Genomic DNA, 19,845 nt, shown 5'->3' with positions numbered 1-19,845 from the left:
AATAAATTATGTCCATCTAGTCAAGCTAATCTTTTTTGTCATAATTTCTTCATCACAGATAAGTATTTTGTGATTGTTCAGTTCTTATAATTTGGTAGTAGGTAGACTATTGTAAAAATAGCTAATGGATAGAAAAAGTCATTTTTCAATACAAAGATTATCATTTCTCATAGATCTTTTAATATCTTTTGAAAACCTTGTTTAAGCACATTTAAAACATTAATCTAAAAATTGCAACTGTACAATTCATTTCAATTCCATGATTAATATAGATTTTTAAAGTAGACCTTTTGTATTTTCTACTGACTTGCTAACTTGAAGGGCTGTGGTATCATTCAGTCTGTAACTTTTTTTATCCATGAGGTCACACTGTTTTGGCTTTATATAAAACTTAAAAACAGTAAAAAATAAAATTATCCATAAGCCATGGTTCCTTTATTCAAATAAAAAACTTAATCAGATTTTATATTGTACATGTTTAGAATGTAAAGTTTTCAGTTTTAGGTGATCTCTTTAACATAATGTAAGTTCAAGTTAGCTGATGTCAACATCACCAAATTTGAACTTCAACATCATTTCTATGACTTCAAAAAAAAAGAGATGCTAGGATATACTTTGTCAGGTGTGCAAACCGACAACTAGATTGCCGTGAGTGTTATTTCTGAATAGAAGTAAGTAAATTCATAAAAATAGCACTGAACACTTAAAAGAACATTCAAAGCAAGAAAGCTGCTCACCAGTCTGAGGGAATCCAAACTGATGTATGATCTCATCAGTGGTCAGCACAGATGGCTGTTTCGCCCTTGGCTTCTTTGTAGGGCCTGGTGGTGGTGAGGTTATTGAGAGATTTTTGTTGACCTGCAACAGGAAAGGCAATCAGAAAGTACCTCAGATTTCATAGATGAGTGGTGCAAAAACTGGATGAGAAATATTTGCTCACTACCCAAACCAGGACACGTAACAGGTCAAGGGGACAGTAGCAATTCAGATGGTTGGTTTTTACAGTTGGAAAACAGGACACATTTTTTATTAAGGAAAAATACAATGGCAATCAAAACAATTTACCTTTTTAACCTACTTACATTTTAACTGATATTATGCAATAATTCAAAATACAGAGGTCTGAAGTTTCAAAGAAATGTAAATATAAAAGTGACTCCTTGATTGCTTTTCATTAAGAAAGAGTGCCAGTGTTTCCCACCCTCATTTCTCTGGTGTTTTGGTAAACTAGCAGAGAAGCCCTTTTTAGAAAACAAAAACCCTTGTGTTACTCATGTACTATGGCGATAAATGTAACACCCTACAACATCATTTGCCAGGAGAAAGTTTCCATGGTATAAAAAATCTTTTTCTTAAATACTAAACACAGAATGACTGGTTAAAAATGATCATTGAGCAAAATTTCTATATAGTCTATAACAAGTAAAACAAAAAATGAAATGTGTAACAAGTGCATTTTCATTAGATTAGTTCACTAAAACAGTTAAAAAGTTTATTAGTAATTTTATCTTAGAAATTAGAATAAATTTCAGGAAAAATTTAGTCTTGTTCATTGTGAACCTTTTTCTTTAAGAATCATAAAGTATGATTTTTTTAAACAACTTGAGATAGCCTGATTTTAAAAATTCACTGCAAATAAACTTTGAATTAACAAAATAAAAGGATAACATACTCTATATAAATATTAATATATAGAGATTTTTTTATTTTCGTTACTTTGCTTTAAATAATCAAACCACACAGACTTCACTGGGACTCCACTGTGCTAATGTTTAACAACTGTGTTCTATACAGGACAGTTATGCTGTAGCTACATGCACTTTGTTTCTTTAGCTGCATGTTTGTAAAAACAGAAGTTTTTCAAGCAATGACTGTACATCTAAGATGCACTTCTTTTCTTGCAGCAAAGAGCTTAAACATGTTAGGGGAAAAGTCAATGAAGACCATACAGTAGAACAGCTCTAAAATAGTAAAATTATTATGCTATGTCCTAAAACATAAAAAATACCTTTTTGTGGGTGTGAGTATGGGAATCAAACCAGGAATTTACATATGCTAGGCAGGTGTCCTACCCCAGAGCTATATTCCCAACCAAAAAAAAATTCTTCAAAATAATTAGAAGGAGTTAAAACCACATCAGTGTTAACTTATTACCAAACCTGAAAACTTCTCAGGATCCATTATTAAGCTCTGGCCAAAAATAATATACTATAACTATATGCTACGAAAATAACAGAGAAAGTCGTTGAACTTTATTATTCATCTCTAGGTGAGGATCGCAACAAAAGTCCTGTCTGTGCTTTAATAAGAGTGTGCCAATAAAGATGATGTGAAATTATAATATTGTATTTGCATGTTAAGTATCAGGTACTGGGAAATGCAGTGAATAGATTAAATAGTGCAGGCACTGTGCAATGGCAGCACCTTTGTCTGTATTATAAAAAGTCAAACAAGTCTATCTGCAGAAATAAACTATAAAGAGTGATATTAATGAAGTACTGCATAAATATTAGATATCAGTACCATCTCTCAGATAATCAGGCAAATCTAATGTAGTTGAAGTTCTTTCAGCATTCTCTGCTTTTAGTAAAAATTCTGCACACAAAAAGACACATCTATCACTTAACTAATTAACCTCTTGTTAGAGCCACTAGTCAGTTTTACTTATGCATTCTTGAAAATTATTTTCAAACACGTTAAACAGCGTAAAGTGTGGTGCAGATGGAGAGGTGTATACTAGGGCTATAATTATATGATTCTATGCTCACATCTATGCCCTGGTGATGGACATAATCTTCCTCTTTAGAGCTCTGTCTGTGCTAAAACAGAAACAAACAGAGAAAGTTACAACAAGGCGCTTCAGTGCCTCTGCTCAAACAAGAAGACTCACTACTTTAAAAAGCACATGAGTATTGAGGGGGAGCGCAATAATGACATGTTTTCCCTGAGCAAATTGTATGGCTCTGATCGTCCTTGGCATCTTTTCTGGATACCATTCAAATGTTAATAAAGTGATGAGTAGCAACATTATCGGGCAGGTAATTCAATTTCTAAGATCTGAGATAACTATCAATTATTATTAGTGGGGTATTAGAAGTCAAACGACTTTCAAAGTGACCTGACATACATTTATAATTTCATCTAGAGGAAGAAATTAATAATAACCATTAAATAGAATGAAGCAACGTGTGTTTTTGAAATATATGCTGTGGAAAAGGATTGCCTAATAACTTTACAACAACAGAAAGGTTGGCTAACATAGTCTGCCCCACACCAATCTACTTTTTTCACAACACATTTTTCTCCTTGCTTCATGCAAAAACCACAGTTTGCCAAAGTCAGTTTAATACTTCCATAATGGAGAAAACTAAAAGCACAAAATTTGAATGAAATTTATAATAAGGAAAAATAAAACAAAATGACTGAGAACTTCTGCCAAGTTAGTTAAAAAACAACAACAACAAAAAACTGTTTCCCTTGCTCTTTCAGGCTGTAAGCATTTGTCATGCAAAACTCGCAAGCACTAACATTTTAGGACTGGGTTAATTTTCTTCATAAAAATCTCACTGCCCAAACACAAACTTGAGAGCAAATGATTAAACAAGCTAATGATTAGTTTCTGTTTTAGCAATTAAAATGTAAAACCTCTGGGAGAGATGTAACATTCGCTTCCAGACACAGTTACAAGCCTATCACTGCAGCCCATTTTAGATCATATGCTACCTGGACCAGTGCTAGAACTTTATGACGGTTCAGCCTTCGTTGATTCTTCAAAAACTGGTTTAAAATTATAACTGAAAAGACACTGATGTTATCTTGTTAAGAGTTCACAAATTCTTGTCTTTCCCAGATAGGTGTCTTTTTTTTCTATATCAGAACATACTTTCTATGTTGCTTTGCAGGATAGTGAGAAATATAAAGACAGTAGTTTATAAAAACAAACAAACAAACAAACAAACCCTAAATAAACATCTAAGGACTCAGATGTTTTCTTTATGAAGCCAAGACAGTGAAATGAGAAACAGAAACACCAGAAACACGTTTTACAGTTGCAAAGTGCCAGCTATCCTTACTCTCTAACCTCTCACACCATTCAATAAATTATGAAAACAATTCAAACACGAAGCAGTCATGGTGAAGCGTTTTAAAAATAACTTTTAATCAGGATTGTCAGAGCCTGTCACAGCTACAAAGGACCTGTGGTTCACAGATTACTGCTGTGATTCTCCTACATGAAGATCAAAATTAAAATTAGTCTGGCTCAAACCAACAGTCCAGTAAGGCATTCTGCCTCAATGCTTCTCGGTTTTCTCTAAACCTTCCTCTCCTTCCTCTCTTATCATACTGTCCTGCTTCACAGAGGAACCTTATCTTGAATGGCCTGAATTCCTTACTTCTTAATCTCTGAAAATCTACATTTCTTGAACCTACCCTATGTTTTTTTTTTCTTTCAGCACCAGAATCGATGGTTCTTCTGAAGTCCTCACAAGTGTCAACAAGGCTCCTCCAAATTCTACAAGAGCCTCTCCACACAGTCTACTTGGTACAAAAACACAACCACCGAAAGCTCTCCCTCTACCTCAGAAACTCCCTCATGCTTCATTCAAAGATAAAGTCTTCGAAAAGCACCACAGAACGCAATACCTCAGCTTCACAGAATGCTACAACGTGTGACTGAATTCAGCATACTGTTTAGGCCTCTGTTGCTGTACACCACTCTCCCCTCACTTTTCCCCTCTTCCTGCCATTCCTCACGTCTACCCATTTTTCACAATGTTGTTTGCTGGATGCATCTACGTCTTCCTCCTTAGAGAGCCCTCTGGGTAGGAACATCCATGTCATCACTGCCTGTGATATCACTTCCTTTGCTCACTAATTCTCTGTTTCTTAAATCTATTTAACTCTGTCTCCTGGTCATTAAGAACAGCGATGTCTAGCCTTTCCCTAGGAAGCACAGCCACTCTTTCTCAGTGACCAGCCCAGAATGCCCACCTCATCCTAGACTGCTCCTGACCTGCACACGGGGACCACCAACTACCATAGCTGGTCCTCCACCCTAGCTAGCCTTCCACAGATCTTCAGGCCAGTAAGGCTTGATTAGTGCTTAATTAGTTTCCAAAAGTTAGGAAGAAATTACATTTTAAAAATTATTTTTAAAAGCCTTGCAAATAACTGAAATCAATTCTTGAAATACTATTCTACTCAACTCAATCTTGCCTTTTTATGCTGATCGTATACAAATGGATAAATACAAACATTATTTTTAATTTTTTGAGACAAGTTCTCATAAGTCCATGCCTTGAGTTTGCTATGCAGGTGAGGATGGCTTTGAACCCCTGATCCTTATGCCTCTACATCTCAAGTGTAACATCAAGCTCAGCAATCATATATGTAATTTATATATATACATATACACATATACTTACTATATATTAAAAAGTTATATGCTCTGAAATTTCTATCATTTAAATGTTTTTAAAACATGTTTTTGGTAAATAATAGATTTCAAGATAGTTCTGACTAAAATATACATCACTTTATAGCATTCTCTGTGTGTGTGAGCATGTATTGTGGTCATGTGTATGTATGAGCATGTGTGTATGTGCTCACATGTATGCCTGTATGTATGGGTTCATGTAGGTGAGTACACATGCATGTACAGTGGCATACATGTAGGATGGAAACCAAAGGGAGATAGTAGGTATATCCCTCAGTTGAGCTGCAGCTTCTTTTCTGGGCCAGGGTTCCTTACTGCACCATGAGCTCCAGCGGCCCGCCTGCCTCTGCCTCCACAGTGCCCAGAATTTTAAGAGTGCTGTGCATCTTCACTCCTGTCGTCATGCTTCTGTGGCAGGCATTTTACTGAGTGAGTCACCTCTCCAGACCTTTTACACTTTCCCCATATTCTTGCATTAACCACAATCTATGCCCACATCACCCTTAACATGCCCAATCTCATCACATATTTAACCTAAGAACTAAATTACACCTGACTTAGTTCTTACTGATACAGACTAAGAGATGATACTATTTTTAAAATGATCAGGTTCCCTGGCTTCATGAAGCTTATACAGAAACATGGAAGGACACATAGGCAAGAACTAGGAATGAAAACAACATCATAAAAACTTATGCTGCTATGATTTACAGGTTAGTAAAAGACAAGGTGCAAAAATTCTGTTGTAGGAATTGGCAATCTAATGTTAGAAATAGAATTAATTATAAATAAAGGAATGGAATATATAAAAATAAATGGAATATAAATAAATGGAAACAGATCCAGGCAAAAATTGCTACTGCTATACTTTGATCCAATTCTAAACAAAGAAAAGCACACGGCAATTTGTAAATTATAAATTCATATGAGGAAATTCTAATCCAATATCACATAGAAATCAATCAGCGGAGAGCCCTTTCATTTTCCTCCCATCACCTCCGTGCACTGACCTGGTCTACCTGCCTAGCAGGAAAGTAAAGCTCTCTTCTCCTAAGGCCAGCTCTTCTGTGAGAACCTATGCTCACATCTCCTCCCACACTTTAAAGAACTTCATTCAAGTAATTACTACTTCCATGGTGCATGACCAACGGCTAAATAACCACTGACTGATTCACAATAGCAAATATATGTACTTATATGCATATATACATGTATATATGCTCTAATATCCAGCAAATGTTTGCCTGCAGTTCTCACCCAGTTAGTCCCCAGTATGACACACATTTTTTAAAGACTGGCACACCTTTGTAATCTGGCATTGTTTTGTTCCATTCCGTCTCACTACTAAGTGTTTTGTTCCCATTTAAGGAAAGCAGCCAGAGGCTATTACCTTGCCAAATACAAAGGTCAACTCTATTCTCTCTTTACCAATTTTCTCCACAGCATGTGATAGTTAACCACTCCTCTTTCTGACATGTTCTTCTGTAAAATCCCCTTGACTAGCCTTCACAAGTACCTCAATAATGCTGTGTCAGCAGGAGCCCTCGTCTGATTTTATTACTATTTTAAACAGGAGTCTTCCCCTTTCTCTCCTGCACACAGGACTCCTGCTGCCATTCTCCACTTTAGGGGTCCTCGTGCCCCAAACTCTACTTCTCACACCTGTGTCCCCCACCTCAGCATTCTTCATCTCACTAAAACCAGGGGCAGCAGCTGCAGTTTCCGAAAGCCTCTCCTCATTTCTTTAATCACACTGGTATACCCAAAGGCCTATTTCCAAAACATGTGCCTCAACCAACAAACCAAGCCTTGTCTTCAATCCATTTACATGTGCACTCATGCTGTCCACATAGGTCTACCCTGCATTTCTTCTGTCTAGGACCAGTGTGCCTGTGTGCTCACCACTATGCTTGCAAAACCCTAGTTTGCTAACATCAACTCTCCCATTCACCTGGATTGTTTCTCTAGAACACCACACTAGCTCCCTGTCATGCTGACGAAAGTCTTTAAAAAGCATCACTACCAGTTAAGCAAAGCAACTTTTTCTGATCCGTTTTTTTTTAAGTTTTTTTTTTAATTTATTACAATTTATTAAAATACTGGTGAAGATAAGGAGAGACTGGAACCCTTATACCTTTCTTGTCAGGTTCTAAAATGGCTTATCCATTTCGGAAATTAGTTTGAGAGTTTCTCAAAAATGTTGAAAATAGTTATCATGGGATCCAAAAAATTGCCCACTGCCACACAAATCCCAGAGAAATAAAAACATAGGTCTACACCAAACCTTGTTTGTACCAACACATGGTCAAAACAGTATTAGTCTTAAAGCTAAAAGGTGCTGATAAATGATGAGCAGGTAGAAAAATGCAACACATTCATATTTGGCAGAAAAGTACTGGTGCATAGTGTAACTGGGTTAATCTTGAAACCCTCAAGTATACAAGCCAGTCTTAACAGGCCACACACTAAAGCTACAGGTGGTGGCTCATGTCTATAATCCAAGCACTTTGGAGACTGGGATAAGAGGATTACAGTGAGTTGGAGGCCAACCTGGGCTACATAGTGAACATCAGGGCAGCCTGGATTATAGAGTAAAATCCTGTATAAAAATATAATGAAAACCCCAACTCCTAAACCCAAAGACAACATATTATATGATTTCATTTAAAGGGAATCTCAAACATGCAAAAATCTACAAAAAGTATATTAATGACTACAATGAGTCCACATAAATACATGTTTACAGTTTGGCAAGGGCTGCTAACAGACACTAGGTTTCTGTGTGGGGACTTGCATAATGCTGAACATAATTAAAACCGTAAACTACACACGTTATCATGCATGGTTTCTGTATTATCGTTTATGATGTATGCAGGGCTGCAAAGTGTACATGTAAAGGCCAGAGCATAGCTTTCTGGAGTCACTTCTTTTCACACGCTCTGTGGCTCAAGCTCAGGCTTTTATGGCATGTGCCTTCCTCCACTGAGCCACCTTACCCACTGTATCTTGTTATGCTGTGCTTGGTTGACATCCCTGAGAGGCCTACTCTTCTCTGAAGGGAAATGGAGGAAGAATGGATCTGGGGGAGTGGGAAGGAGAGTGTGTGTGGGAGGGGTGGAGGGAAGGAAAATGCTGTCAGGATATATTGTAGGAGAGAAGAATAAATTTTCAAAAAGGGTGTTATGGTGTGTGAATTATACCTCAATAAAAACTATTTAAAAGAGTGCAATAAAGGCATCAATAATGTTAATCTCTCCTAATTTGAATTTCCAAATACATAATTATATTTTGATGAGTATTCATCCTACCATTGATAAATGTACTGTTGTGAAATGTACAAAGATACAGATGCTACCTGTCATCCTCAGAGGTTTCAGATTAACAGAGGACATACTCCCTAATGCCTGTACACAGAATATCTGACCATGCTGAAATCTAGACAGCAGAGGAGAGAATGCTATGGCACGTGTGTGAGAGAGAGGAGGGAGAGCGAGAAGAGAGAAAAGAGAATGGGAGGAGAGGTCAGAGCTCATCAGAAACCTGCGACCAGCTTTATGTCTGTTACACTTAAGAAGACTTAGCAGCCGTGGGGCCATAATCACTACAACAATCGCTGCTATCAGGAAGTTTCCTGACCATCTGCCGCCAAGTCAGAACACAGCTTGTTCTGTCCCTCCCCATCTTCCTTCCCCTTGTCTGTGTTCGAGATCTGGTGGACTAGTGATAATTAGGTAAAAATGAGATGGGTCCTGACTGATACCGAGAGCAGCGCAGTGACAGGGTCAGGGTGGTACTTTCTGGCATGCCTCACGGAGAGGAAGATAATGAATGGGCTCTCTTACTCCATGCTTTTGCCCCGCAGCTGCAGCTGCCTCTTCAACAGAACACTTTCTTCCTCTGTCGGACACTGTGTAGAGAGCTCCTCTAGCCACTCTAATTCTTTCCCTCCGTGTGTCGCATCGTTTACTATGTGATGTGTAATTCTGTTCAGTAAATGACAAGATGTCTATTCGGATGAATTTTAAAAGTGGCAGAAGAAGAGGGAAGGATGGCTGGAATTGGCACTCTGACTCTTTGCTTAATGATGGCATGTAAAGCTGGGCTTGCTTGTAGGAGGAGGATGCTGTGTGCCGGACCTGTGCTAGGACTTAAAACTTCAGAGCTTTGGCGCTACTTGACAAGTACTTTTCTTATCGAATTCTGGGGTCCCTGTGTTAAAATTTTGGTAAAATGGAAGCTTGTTGGGCAGCCACTGTAGAAGCTGTGAGCTCTGCAGTGGGGCAGTCTACAGTTTCTTGGTGTATCACAACAGAAACTTAACTTTAAAGTTGTCTTTCTGGTAATGAAAGCTACTTACTTTTGCAGCACAGGATCGTATCACCTCCTGAAAGAAATACAATACAATGAAGAAGTACTTATCATTTTATTTAAATAAAGTGTTGACTCTTTTTAAAACATTCAGATGTCAATATTCTAATAACAAAAACCAGAATTTAAGAGTTTCTTTACCACCTTGTAATGTCATTCTGTATTGTTTCCAATGAGCTACAAATAGTATAAATTCAAGACACTTAACGACATTTAATAGTAAGACTAACTTGCCAATGCCAAAGGCACTGACCAACACTTGTGAGGGCACAGTTTTGATGTCTCAGAGAAGATTTGTCTCCTTAATAAGCCTGGCATAAATGTCAAAATCCTGTCCTACATCACAAATAGGCCTAAAAGATAAACTCTGAATTACCTAGAGAATATAGTTATTACTGTGAATGGTAACAATGTCTATAATTTCCACATTAGCAATTTATATCTAGTAAAAATCTCATAAATAACACAGATGATTAAGAATGTGACAAGCAATTTTAAAAAGCAGAAAAGGGGCTGCTTATAAATCATAGGATAAGGCCATAATTATCATTTTTTGATAAGAAAATAGTAGAAGTCAATGAGTAATGGACAAGTTGAAAATCTGCTACTATGGAAACAATAAAAATGTTCAACTTCAGTTAGAATTAACCAGCATTTATCATTAACCTGGTACACTAAAAAAACAATAACCAACCTCAAGTCTACAATAAACAACTGAACAAGCAAACATGTAAAAGAGTACTGGATTTTTCTTCCAAAAATGTAAAAACAGATGCTATGTTTCAAGGATAGAGTAGTTCAGTTTCTAAAGGGAGAGCTGGGAATCCCGCTTCCTGGCCTGAACTGCAAGTCCAGCCCTTCCAGTCTGTTGAGTTCCATCACTAGTCTATAGGTTTCAAGTTCTTCTCTGGAAAGCGAGGGTACCGATACTCTGTATCATCCTAAAGTATTACTGAAGGATTAACTATGACAGCATGAGAGGTACTTAGAAAAGTACCAGAAATACAGTAGAACAAGAATTACTAACAATGGGACATATTACTTATCAGTAATCTGTATAGGATGAATTGCTCATGCAATAAAAAAAAAAAAGTAGCTCTTCTCGAAATGGACATAAATAATTTTTAAAGTCATCCTGTTCTCACTTCTGTGGTTCTAGTTGGCAAACACCCCTGCAACCACTAAACTGGGCTACTGTGGGAATCAGCGCAGTCTTGAGTGGTCTAGCCCCTGAAGAGCTAGGCCTGCCGCCATCAGAAGGCATTTTCTCGTAGGTTCTGAGAGAGCAACTGCTTGTTGGACTGGTAGGTCCTAACAGGTCCCCAGGATTCTGAGCATCTGTGTAGTTGCTCAAGGTAGTCCTGAGGGCAAATCTCTGAGTCTAAAAATTCAGTGAGTTGTGTCTCAAGGAGATTTCACTTCGGCTGTGGAATGCTTTTTAGGAATTCTGTGGGACTGGCAGTCAGGTCTGCAAACTACGAAACAGTGGTTTATATTATGACTGGATGCCAATGCTCTAAGGATCAGATTATTATCTACTTTTAGGTCCTTTCCTAAAGTATAAACACTAAGTGCCTGCTGAGATGACTCTATTATGTAAATTTATATATATATATATATATATATATATATATATATATATAAAGCATCACTTAGAACTTGAGTTCTATTAGAAACTATTCCTCATGTAGTAACAAGGCTATGCTGAGTAATTTACTTTCTATAACTAGAGGTACCTTTAAAGAAAATGGCATTTGGAATCTACTACAATATAATTGTAAGAAACAAGAGAAAAGACACTGTGACAAAAGGTAGGAAATCCTACTAACCTAATGAGTATAAAATACAGGAAGAATAAAGCTGCCATGTAGGAGTGGCATGGCATTTTTGTTCCATTCCTATATACATTACTTTATATTCAAACTGGCAGAAAATGAGTCATATGTAATGTGGAAAAAGTTTAGTAAAATCTTGTTACATGGGAACAATAATGTGCTTTTTGTTTTGTTTTGTTTTGAAACCACAGACACTGGACAAAAATGTATTTCCAGAGACAGTTCTTATATCAACATATGCATTCCCTAATTTAAAATGAAAATATGTGCTGAAAGTTGAGGAACTAAGGAGATACAAACTCTCTTTTGTAAAAATTATTGATTTATTTATCCTGTCTTTGATTAAATTTCTTAAAAATACCTTTTGACATTTTTTACATTTCTTTTTCTTTTTAAATTATCTGAATACATAATATAGTATCAGAAAACATGCTATAAGAGTTAGGTACGGGGGCTGGAGAGATGGCTCAGAGATTAAGAGCACTGCTTGCTCTTTCAGAGGTCCTGAGTTCAATTCCCAGCAACCACATGGTGGCTCACAACCATCTATAATGAAATCTGTTGTCCTCTTCTGGCACTCAGCTGTACATGCTGGCAGAACACTGTATACATAAAAAAAAAAAAACAGAAAAGAGCTAGGTACTTCAGGATGCCAAGTCTCAGTGTGAAGCTGGGAGTATGGAGGAGTGTCAGCATGTGTGTGTGTGTGTGCGCGCGCGCGCATGCTGAGTTGTGTGTCCATAGGAAACCTTGCCATACGTAATGCTAGGCATGGAGCCTTTATCTTTTCTACTGGAGATTTTTCTTCTCTAAATTTTGAAAAGCAGCGTATCTATTACAATTGCTTTTAAAATATGGAACACATCTGATTGATTATATTAAAAACACTAAAATATAAGAACTAAATCACTGAAACAAACATAATTTACAGTAATATATTAATTTTAACTGACTAACATTAAAAAACCCACACCATTACTCTAGTTTCCAACTGAATCTCAGCCCAGTAAAGAGTGCACTCTGTGCCCTGGTGCCTTGTGCAGAAGGGGGTGGGGGAATGGGCAGGACTAGGCTTGCAGAGACAGCCCTGCCAAGTCTGGTTTATAGCGGTTTGCACCAAGGGAGGAGAGGGCAACACGTATCACTAGCCAGGCTCAGTGACAACTGATGAGGAAACAGTAGTGTATGAACTGGCTGCAGAGCCCCATTTGCCAAGGAGCCGCAGGACCATGGTCAAAGAGGACACATATTCTTAAGAATGTTAAGCTTCTGAACCTGTCCTAATACTTCTTTTTGAAGAAAGTGAGCCTAGCAATCTATACTGACAGCGCAGCACGTGAACAAAGCTGTCTCTCCTAATACTACAGTTCTTTTTTCTCTTCTGATGCATCTAGGTTTTTGAACTTGCATCACGTTCTTTGTTAACAGTAACAGTTATCATAACTATACTATATCTTAGACACCCTATGAAAATTCACATTTAGGATCTCACTGAGTCTTGACAATTCAGTAAGATGAGGAATACCAGAACCCTCACTTAGAAGAGAGGAAAATTAGGCTTCCTTACTGTGCTCAAGAATCAGGCACAGCTTAGAGCCTGTCCACCTACGCCACTGCCTAAGACACTGGCTCTCGAGCTGCTGACAATGCTGCCTCACTGTAGTGCTTTCCCAAGCATGCTGCTGAAATTAGTTCTATCTTACCTCACTAAGTGGGTATTTTAAGTATCAACTTTCCCTTTTACATTTGCAATGCAGAGTTTTAAGATTTGTCTGTGAATTTTTTAATTTTTACCTTACCAAGGGAGTCTTTTTATTTCTTTTTAAATAATTCTCAGACTACCTTTTGACTTCACTAATAAAAGTTCGAATTTGTTCTATTTGCTAGAACACAATTTAAATCAGTTAATGATATATTTTGCCTGTATTGCTCTCTTCTTGTTAATGCATACAACTGTGTGTGTATGTGTGTGTGTGTGTGTGGCATCCGTACATTTGTAGGCAGATGTGTACACCCCTGTGTGTCCATCTGGAGGTCAGAGGTCAATGGCAGATTTCTGCCTCTACTGCTCTCCACCTTATTTATTGAGACAGGGTCTTCACTGAAGCTGAGTGCACTGATTACAGCCAGCTGGTCAGTGATCTCCAGCGAGTCGGTGGTCTCCACTTACTCATCGCTGGGATGCAGAGACACTCCAGCACTCCAGCTTTAAGGTGGGCGTTGAGGAACTGAACTCATGTCCTCATGATTATGCAGAAAGCACTTTATCCACTGTTGTGAATCCACAATTCACATCTACTTAATGTCTCTCTTGCTTTAAATGAGATTACCCTTTCTCCATGAATGCCAATCCATTTCCACATCTGACTGCAGTTGACCAGCAGGTTCTGTGGAGCTCCATGTCTGAGTTTCATTTACAATACCAACAGAGCTAGTAGCGAGTAGCGGGTTGGGCAGGGCAGGGGGTGGAGGTGGGGATCTTTCGAGGAAAGGGAACCAGAATATAGCGTTACAAAGGGATAAAGTAGAAATCAGAAAAAGGGGGTTAAGAAATGGGGTGGGAAATGGAGGTCAAGGTGGAGAGGCAACATGGGAAGGGATAGCTAACACTTTGGCCTTTTAAGAAGCCATAGGGAAGCCCACTATTGCAGAGATGTCCCAAAATATGTACATGTAGATCATGGAGTTTACATGAAGACATAACCTTCCAAAGAAAACCTCCCACGAATGAATTACATTTTTGGGGTCATGATCCAAACTTCTTTTTATGTAATGACACTGTGTGGTTCTATTGAACTGTGCTGGAGTCGGGTGTCCTTCTGTCTAGTTTTTACCTAAGTGCAATTTACCCTGACATACCTAACGTTGTTGACCATTCTTTCTTCCCATTAAAGTCTCTATAAGTTTGGGAATTATTTCTTTCTGCTTCTCTCTTTAATGACTTCTTGGTCTGTTTTTTTGTTTTTTTGTTTGTTTGTTTGTTTGTTGAGGCAGGATTTCTCTGTGTAGCCTTAGCTGTCTGGACTCGCTTTGTAGACCAGGCTGGCCTCAAACTTAGACTTCCTGGTCTTATATAATAGTTTACATACAAATTATATCATATCATTTAACACAAGCAACTTAACAGTTAAACACAGGAAAAAAGTTACATAGCTTTTCAAGTAGAAATGCTTTAAAAATAGTAATAGATTTTGTACAATATTTATACTTGCAAAAATCTATGAAACCTGTGTTTTGAACATAAATAGCTGTTTTGTTTATAAAACAAGGACACCAGCCACTGTACTGCCAATGTCGCATAACTGCTAAAATAAGAGTCAAGTCAGCACTTCATAGGTGTACTATTAAGACTGCCTCACATTTTGCAGTTCATATGTGTATGTGTGTATACATATGCACACATATTATGGTTTACTATTTGTGCTCTCTTGGCTATCTTAGGTGTACTTAATCAACCAGTTACTGAGGTGGCTAAGTTCTATTTGTTCCAAGTATTACAAGCTATAGCTGGTAAACACTTTCTGCAAGGGAAGCATGCAAGTGCAGAGGGGCTGCCATAGGCAGACGCCATTAATGCATTATCAATACAGGTGGCAACAGTGCAACACCAATCAGAGAACAGTAAGATTAAGAGTCAGGCAAAATGTCAAAATGGGGAAACTGAGCAAAAATTCAGGGTACTGATTTATCCTTTAAAAAAGAATACAGAAAAGTGGACAGAAACAAAATTATATTTATAATTATAATATATATTACAATAATATAACAGAGTCTCTATAGAAGGGAAGTTAAGGAATTCAAATGTCCTCTAGGTGAGCCGCCTATATTAAATTGTGAAAATCAGCTAGGTCATAATATGCTAACCCTGATCAGAACTGCCTCCAAGAAGTTACCATGCAGACAAGACAGCAAAATGCCAGTGTGTGATATTCTTACGTGCTAGGGACTGAAGCAGACTAGCTGTTCTCACTACAGTGCTCTGACCAGCACTGGGAAACTTGTCAGAAATGACCCATGCACTAAGCCAGGCATGGGATCAAAAACCACAGGAATGGAGCCCGGCACACAGCGCTCTGACAGGCCAGATGACTCTAGTGCACTGGAGCTCAGGAGACACTCAAGAGTTGTGCTTTCACAGACTTCTGTTCCTCTAAGAAGCCCGTGGAAGAGCTGGCAGTGAGCACTGGACTCCAGCTGAGAGTCTAGCCCTGCTAATAGGCCTCCCCTCAGTGATCTTACCATGCAGGGCTGCCAGGGGCATGGCTTCTCCTCTCTTCCTAGGAGTGTAAATCACTCCAGTGACAGGTGCTAGGTATGCTTATCTGGTTCAGAAGCCTTAGATCTTGACTGGTGTTTAAGGAAGTGTAGACCTATAGCATGATGAGTTAGCCAAAGTGTTGTTGGCATGCTATGTCAGGGACGCAGAACTAGTACTTAGAAAGGACTACAAACGCCTTAGGAAACCATGTTTAAGGAATTAACTAACTTCCTTAGGTTGAGCTTCATTGTATAACAATGGAAATGGCTTTACATTTTCAACTACAAAAAAATTTACGTAACTAAAACGAACATACCGTGACAGTTTCGAGTCTCTGTTTCACAAGTTGAATCTTTCTGGATGAATTATTTTCAGTGTTGACAAACTCATCAATCTGAAAAGAGCCTTGGTATGGCAGTTTGGGACAGGTGCACAAAGCATCCTGGCTCTGATGTATTCCAGGCAATGGGAGTGTCCCATTATAGCGTTTGAACATCTCAGCCTCTTGCTGGGCTACTAAAAAATAAAAAAACAAATCTAAACTTAGTACATATAATTACAGCAAAAAAAAAAAAAAACAATCAAAGACTTAAGCCATGAAATGATGATATTTAACAAATGGTCAGAAACTAAACGGTACATTTTAATTGCTAAGGAGCAAGAAGGCATCATGACTGGGAAGATGAAAAATTACAGGAAATAAAAATATCAAGGAAAATTGATAATTTCACAATTTCACGTCAAGCATTTTTATAATTGAGCTTTAAAGGAAATGTAAATTGTAAGTCTAATACAAATTTATATTCATATATTTCAAATGCCTCCTAAACATGCAAAAATGACAAAGATACTCATTCAGAAATCTATGCACCTAAACGTGGTTTAACATTTCTATCTCCTTCAATTTTATGCATAGATCTATTCCATGCAAAATACCAAAGTGTAGGTAGAGTAACTAAATTTTTTCTCAGTTTAAACACATGGTTTCAAATTTCTATAACATGACTACCATTTTAATGTTTATAATACCTAAGAACCATAATTTTAAAATACTTGTTCTCCTGTCACAAGATGCATACAATGTTTTGTCTTTCCATGTTGTAGATGTTGCATGAAAAAGTACTTTCCATGGCTATCTTTGTTTAACGGAATCTTTGCTTTGGATTAAATCCTGAGAAGACAGAGGCTTAAGTGGTGGTGTTTGTTGACAGTGGTGATGATCAGTTTAGAGAGCAGCATCTCCATCATCCTTTATTATTCAAAAGATGGTCAAGGACTCCACAAGAAGACCCACAGAGTCAATTAACCCGGGCCATAGAGGCTCGCAAAGACTTAATCACCAACCAAAGGGCATGCATGGACTGGTCCTAGACACCCTAACATATTTAGCAGATGTGCAGCTTGGTCATCATGTGGGTCCCCTAACAAGGAGAGTAGGGGCTGTCTCTGATTCTGCTGCCTGCCCTTGGATACCTTTCACACAGCTGGGCTGCTTTGTCAGGCCTCAGAGGAAAAAGATGCACTTAGTCCTGCTGTGACTTTAGGTGCCAGAGTGGTTGATACCCCTTAGGGGCCTCCCCTTCTCTGAGAAGAGGAGGGAATAGGGTAAGGGCAGGGAAGAGTGGGGCATGATGGTGCAACAGGAGGGAGAGGAAGGTGGGGCTGGGATCAGGTTGTAAAGTAATTAAAGAAATATTTTTAAAAAGATGTGCATTCCCTCACTCGACAAGAAAAATGAATCTGAAAAAAAAATATCCAAAAGGAGATAAATACATAGTTATTATTTAAAAAAATATTTCTTAATTATACAATATTGAAATGGAGGGCTTTCTAAAAATGACACAAAAGGAAATGAAAACACAGAATCAACGGACAAGCCATCATATTCCGTGTACTCTTAAAGTTACAAACAGAAACATGAGGTGGTTATGTGTGATGTGTGTAAATGTTTCAGAAAAACACATTTATTAAATTTCATAGATTATCCATTATAGGGTTATGTCAGAACAGGTCAAGAATTATTAATTATTTTTATGAAAAAACGGGATTGACTTTGTTTCATGAACATTTAAATACTTATTAAAAACAGATGAAGCCCTAAAATAATGTAAATTAAAAAGTAAATGACAGGCAATGAGTTTTCATATTTCTGGATAAAAATGTAAAAAAAGAAACCAGATTTATTTTCTTGGTCGAAATCACTAGATAATGAACAAAATGTATAAAAGGAATAAAAAGGAACTGATTTCTTGGCAAGATATTTTTCTATATAATGCTAAGACAGAAAGGAGAGGAAGATGAGGCAAATTTAAAGAATAAAATTTAAGGAGGCATTTACTCCAGAGAACTAGGCCTGTATCTCTATAAAAATAAAAACAAACAAACAAGCAAGAAAAAAATACCTAGTAAGCCACCATTCAGTAGGACCTGACTTCAGTTAGGTTACAGCACATGAACGGCACATATAAAAGTCACCTGGATGGCTATACAGTTAGCCATTTGCACAACAGTGAGCGGATCAATGGAACAGAGAACCCAGCACATATACAGACGAGGGAAGGCAACCATAAAGAGCAAACGTCATCAAATGGTGCCAGGACAGATGAACATGCAAATGACCTTTGATCCATCCTTCACACCATGTACTAAAATTAAAATGAGGTAACATGCAAATATAAAGCACAGAGCTATGAAAGTTCTAGAATGAAACATAGGACAACAGTTCTGGGAGATTGGAGTAAGTAAAATTTTCTTAGATACAAAACTAAGATCCATGAAAGAGCAAACTGATAATCTGTACTTGAAAATCTAAAACTCCTGTTCTCCAAAGTGTGAATGTAATCAGGAGGAGGACAGACACTGGGAAGAGTGTGTGTAAATCACACAGCCGAGAGCATCGCCATAGGGCTCTCACATTAAGACTAAGAAAACAAGTCAACTTAAAGGAAGGAAACAACCCAGATTAACCAAGGACCATGCACAGAAGAGACCTGGACCCCCTGCTCAGATGCAGCCCATAGGCAGTTCAGTCTCCATGTGGGTTCCCAAGTAAAGGGTGCAGGGGCTGGATCTGGCATGAACTCGGTTGCCTGCTCTTTGATCATTTGCTCCTGGTGCAGGCCACAAAGAAAGAGGATCCAGGCAGTCCTGATGAGACTTGATAAGCTAGGGTCAGATGGCAGAGGAAGAGAACTCCCCCTTTTAGTGGTCTAGGGGAAGACAGAGGGGTGAGAGGGGAGAGGGCAGGACTGGGAGGAGTTGAGGGAGGGCACTACAATTGCGATATAAAATGAATAAATGGTAAAAAAAAAAAATTAAAAACACCTGTGTTCCTACTTCTTTATTTAAGGGGTCAGGGAGAATGAAAAAAACAAAACCAAAAACACAAAACAGAAGAAAACATGGTTAGAATGTAAACAGACAGTGCAGATGCTCCAAAGATGGCACTCAGCGCCTGGGAAAGCACTGGGCATCACCAGTCAGGCAGGGATGCACAAACCAGGACCAGGGCAAAGTGGCAAGTCTGTCTGTTAGAAAGGCTAAAAGAGAAAGTCTTGCCATGTCAGCTTTGCCAAGGATCTGAAGAGGCTGGGACACTTCAAAGGTAAATGTGAGATAGTCTCTGTACAGTGCAGACCAGCTTCAAACTCATCACGTGCTTGCCTCAGTGTCCCAAGAAGTAAAATCACACTTGTATATACTTGTACACTACCATGCTCAACTTGGCTTAAGAAAGTACACCTGCAATATGATCCTGACCTTTTACATAAGGGAAGGGACTGCATTTTTCCAAATAAACACTTGCACTTGAAGACTCAGCGGCTCTATTTGTAAAGCTAGATATCCACCAGTAGACAACAGATGCACAAATTGTGGTAAATCTTTAGGATGGAGCAATAGCAGGCAGGGAAGGCACTATTGATACATGCTAAAACATAAATGAACTC

At 38.1% G+C, this 19,845-nt stretch overlaps 1 protein-coding gene across 4 annotated transcripts in view; it reads right to left on the bottom strand.

Moving 5' to 3' along the window:
• Positions 1-19,845, bottom strand: part of Ahi1 (Abelson helper integration site 1) — a 149,702-nt gene that overhangs the window by 82,073 nt on the left and 47,784 nt on the right. For all 4 annotated transcript variants that reach the window (XM_055599407.1, XM_055599408.1, XM_055599409.1 and 1 more), the window contains exons 16-18: positions 16,215-16,414; positions 9,795-9,821; positions 738-858 (exon numbers count right to left, since the gene is read on the bottom strand). In XM_055599407.1, coding sequence (XP_055455382.1) covers positions 738-858; positions 9,795-9,821; positions 16,215-16,414 — 348 coding nt within the window. The remainder of the gene's footprint in view (positions 1-737; positions 859-9,794; positions 9,822-16,214; positions 16,415-19,845) is intronic.

Source organism: Psammomys obesus, unplaced genomic scaffold (genome assembly GCF_907164565.1).
Source record: "Psammomys obesus unplaced genomic scaffold, mPsaObe1.curated_primary_1811, whole genome shotgun sequence".
NCBI lineage: Eukaryota > Metazoa > Chordata > Mammalia > Rodentia > Muridae > Psammomys > Psammomys obesus.
The sequence above is the reverse complement of the archived record's forward strand: the minus strand, read 5'-3'. Positions and strand labels throughout refer to the sequence as shown.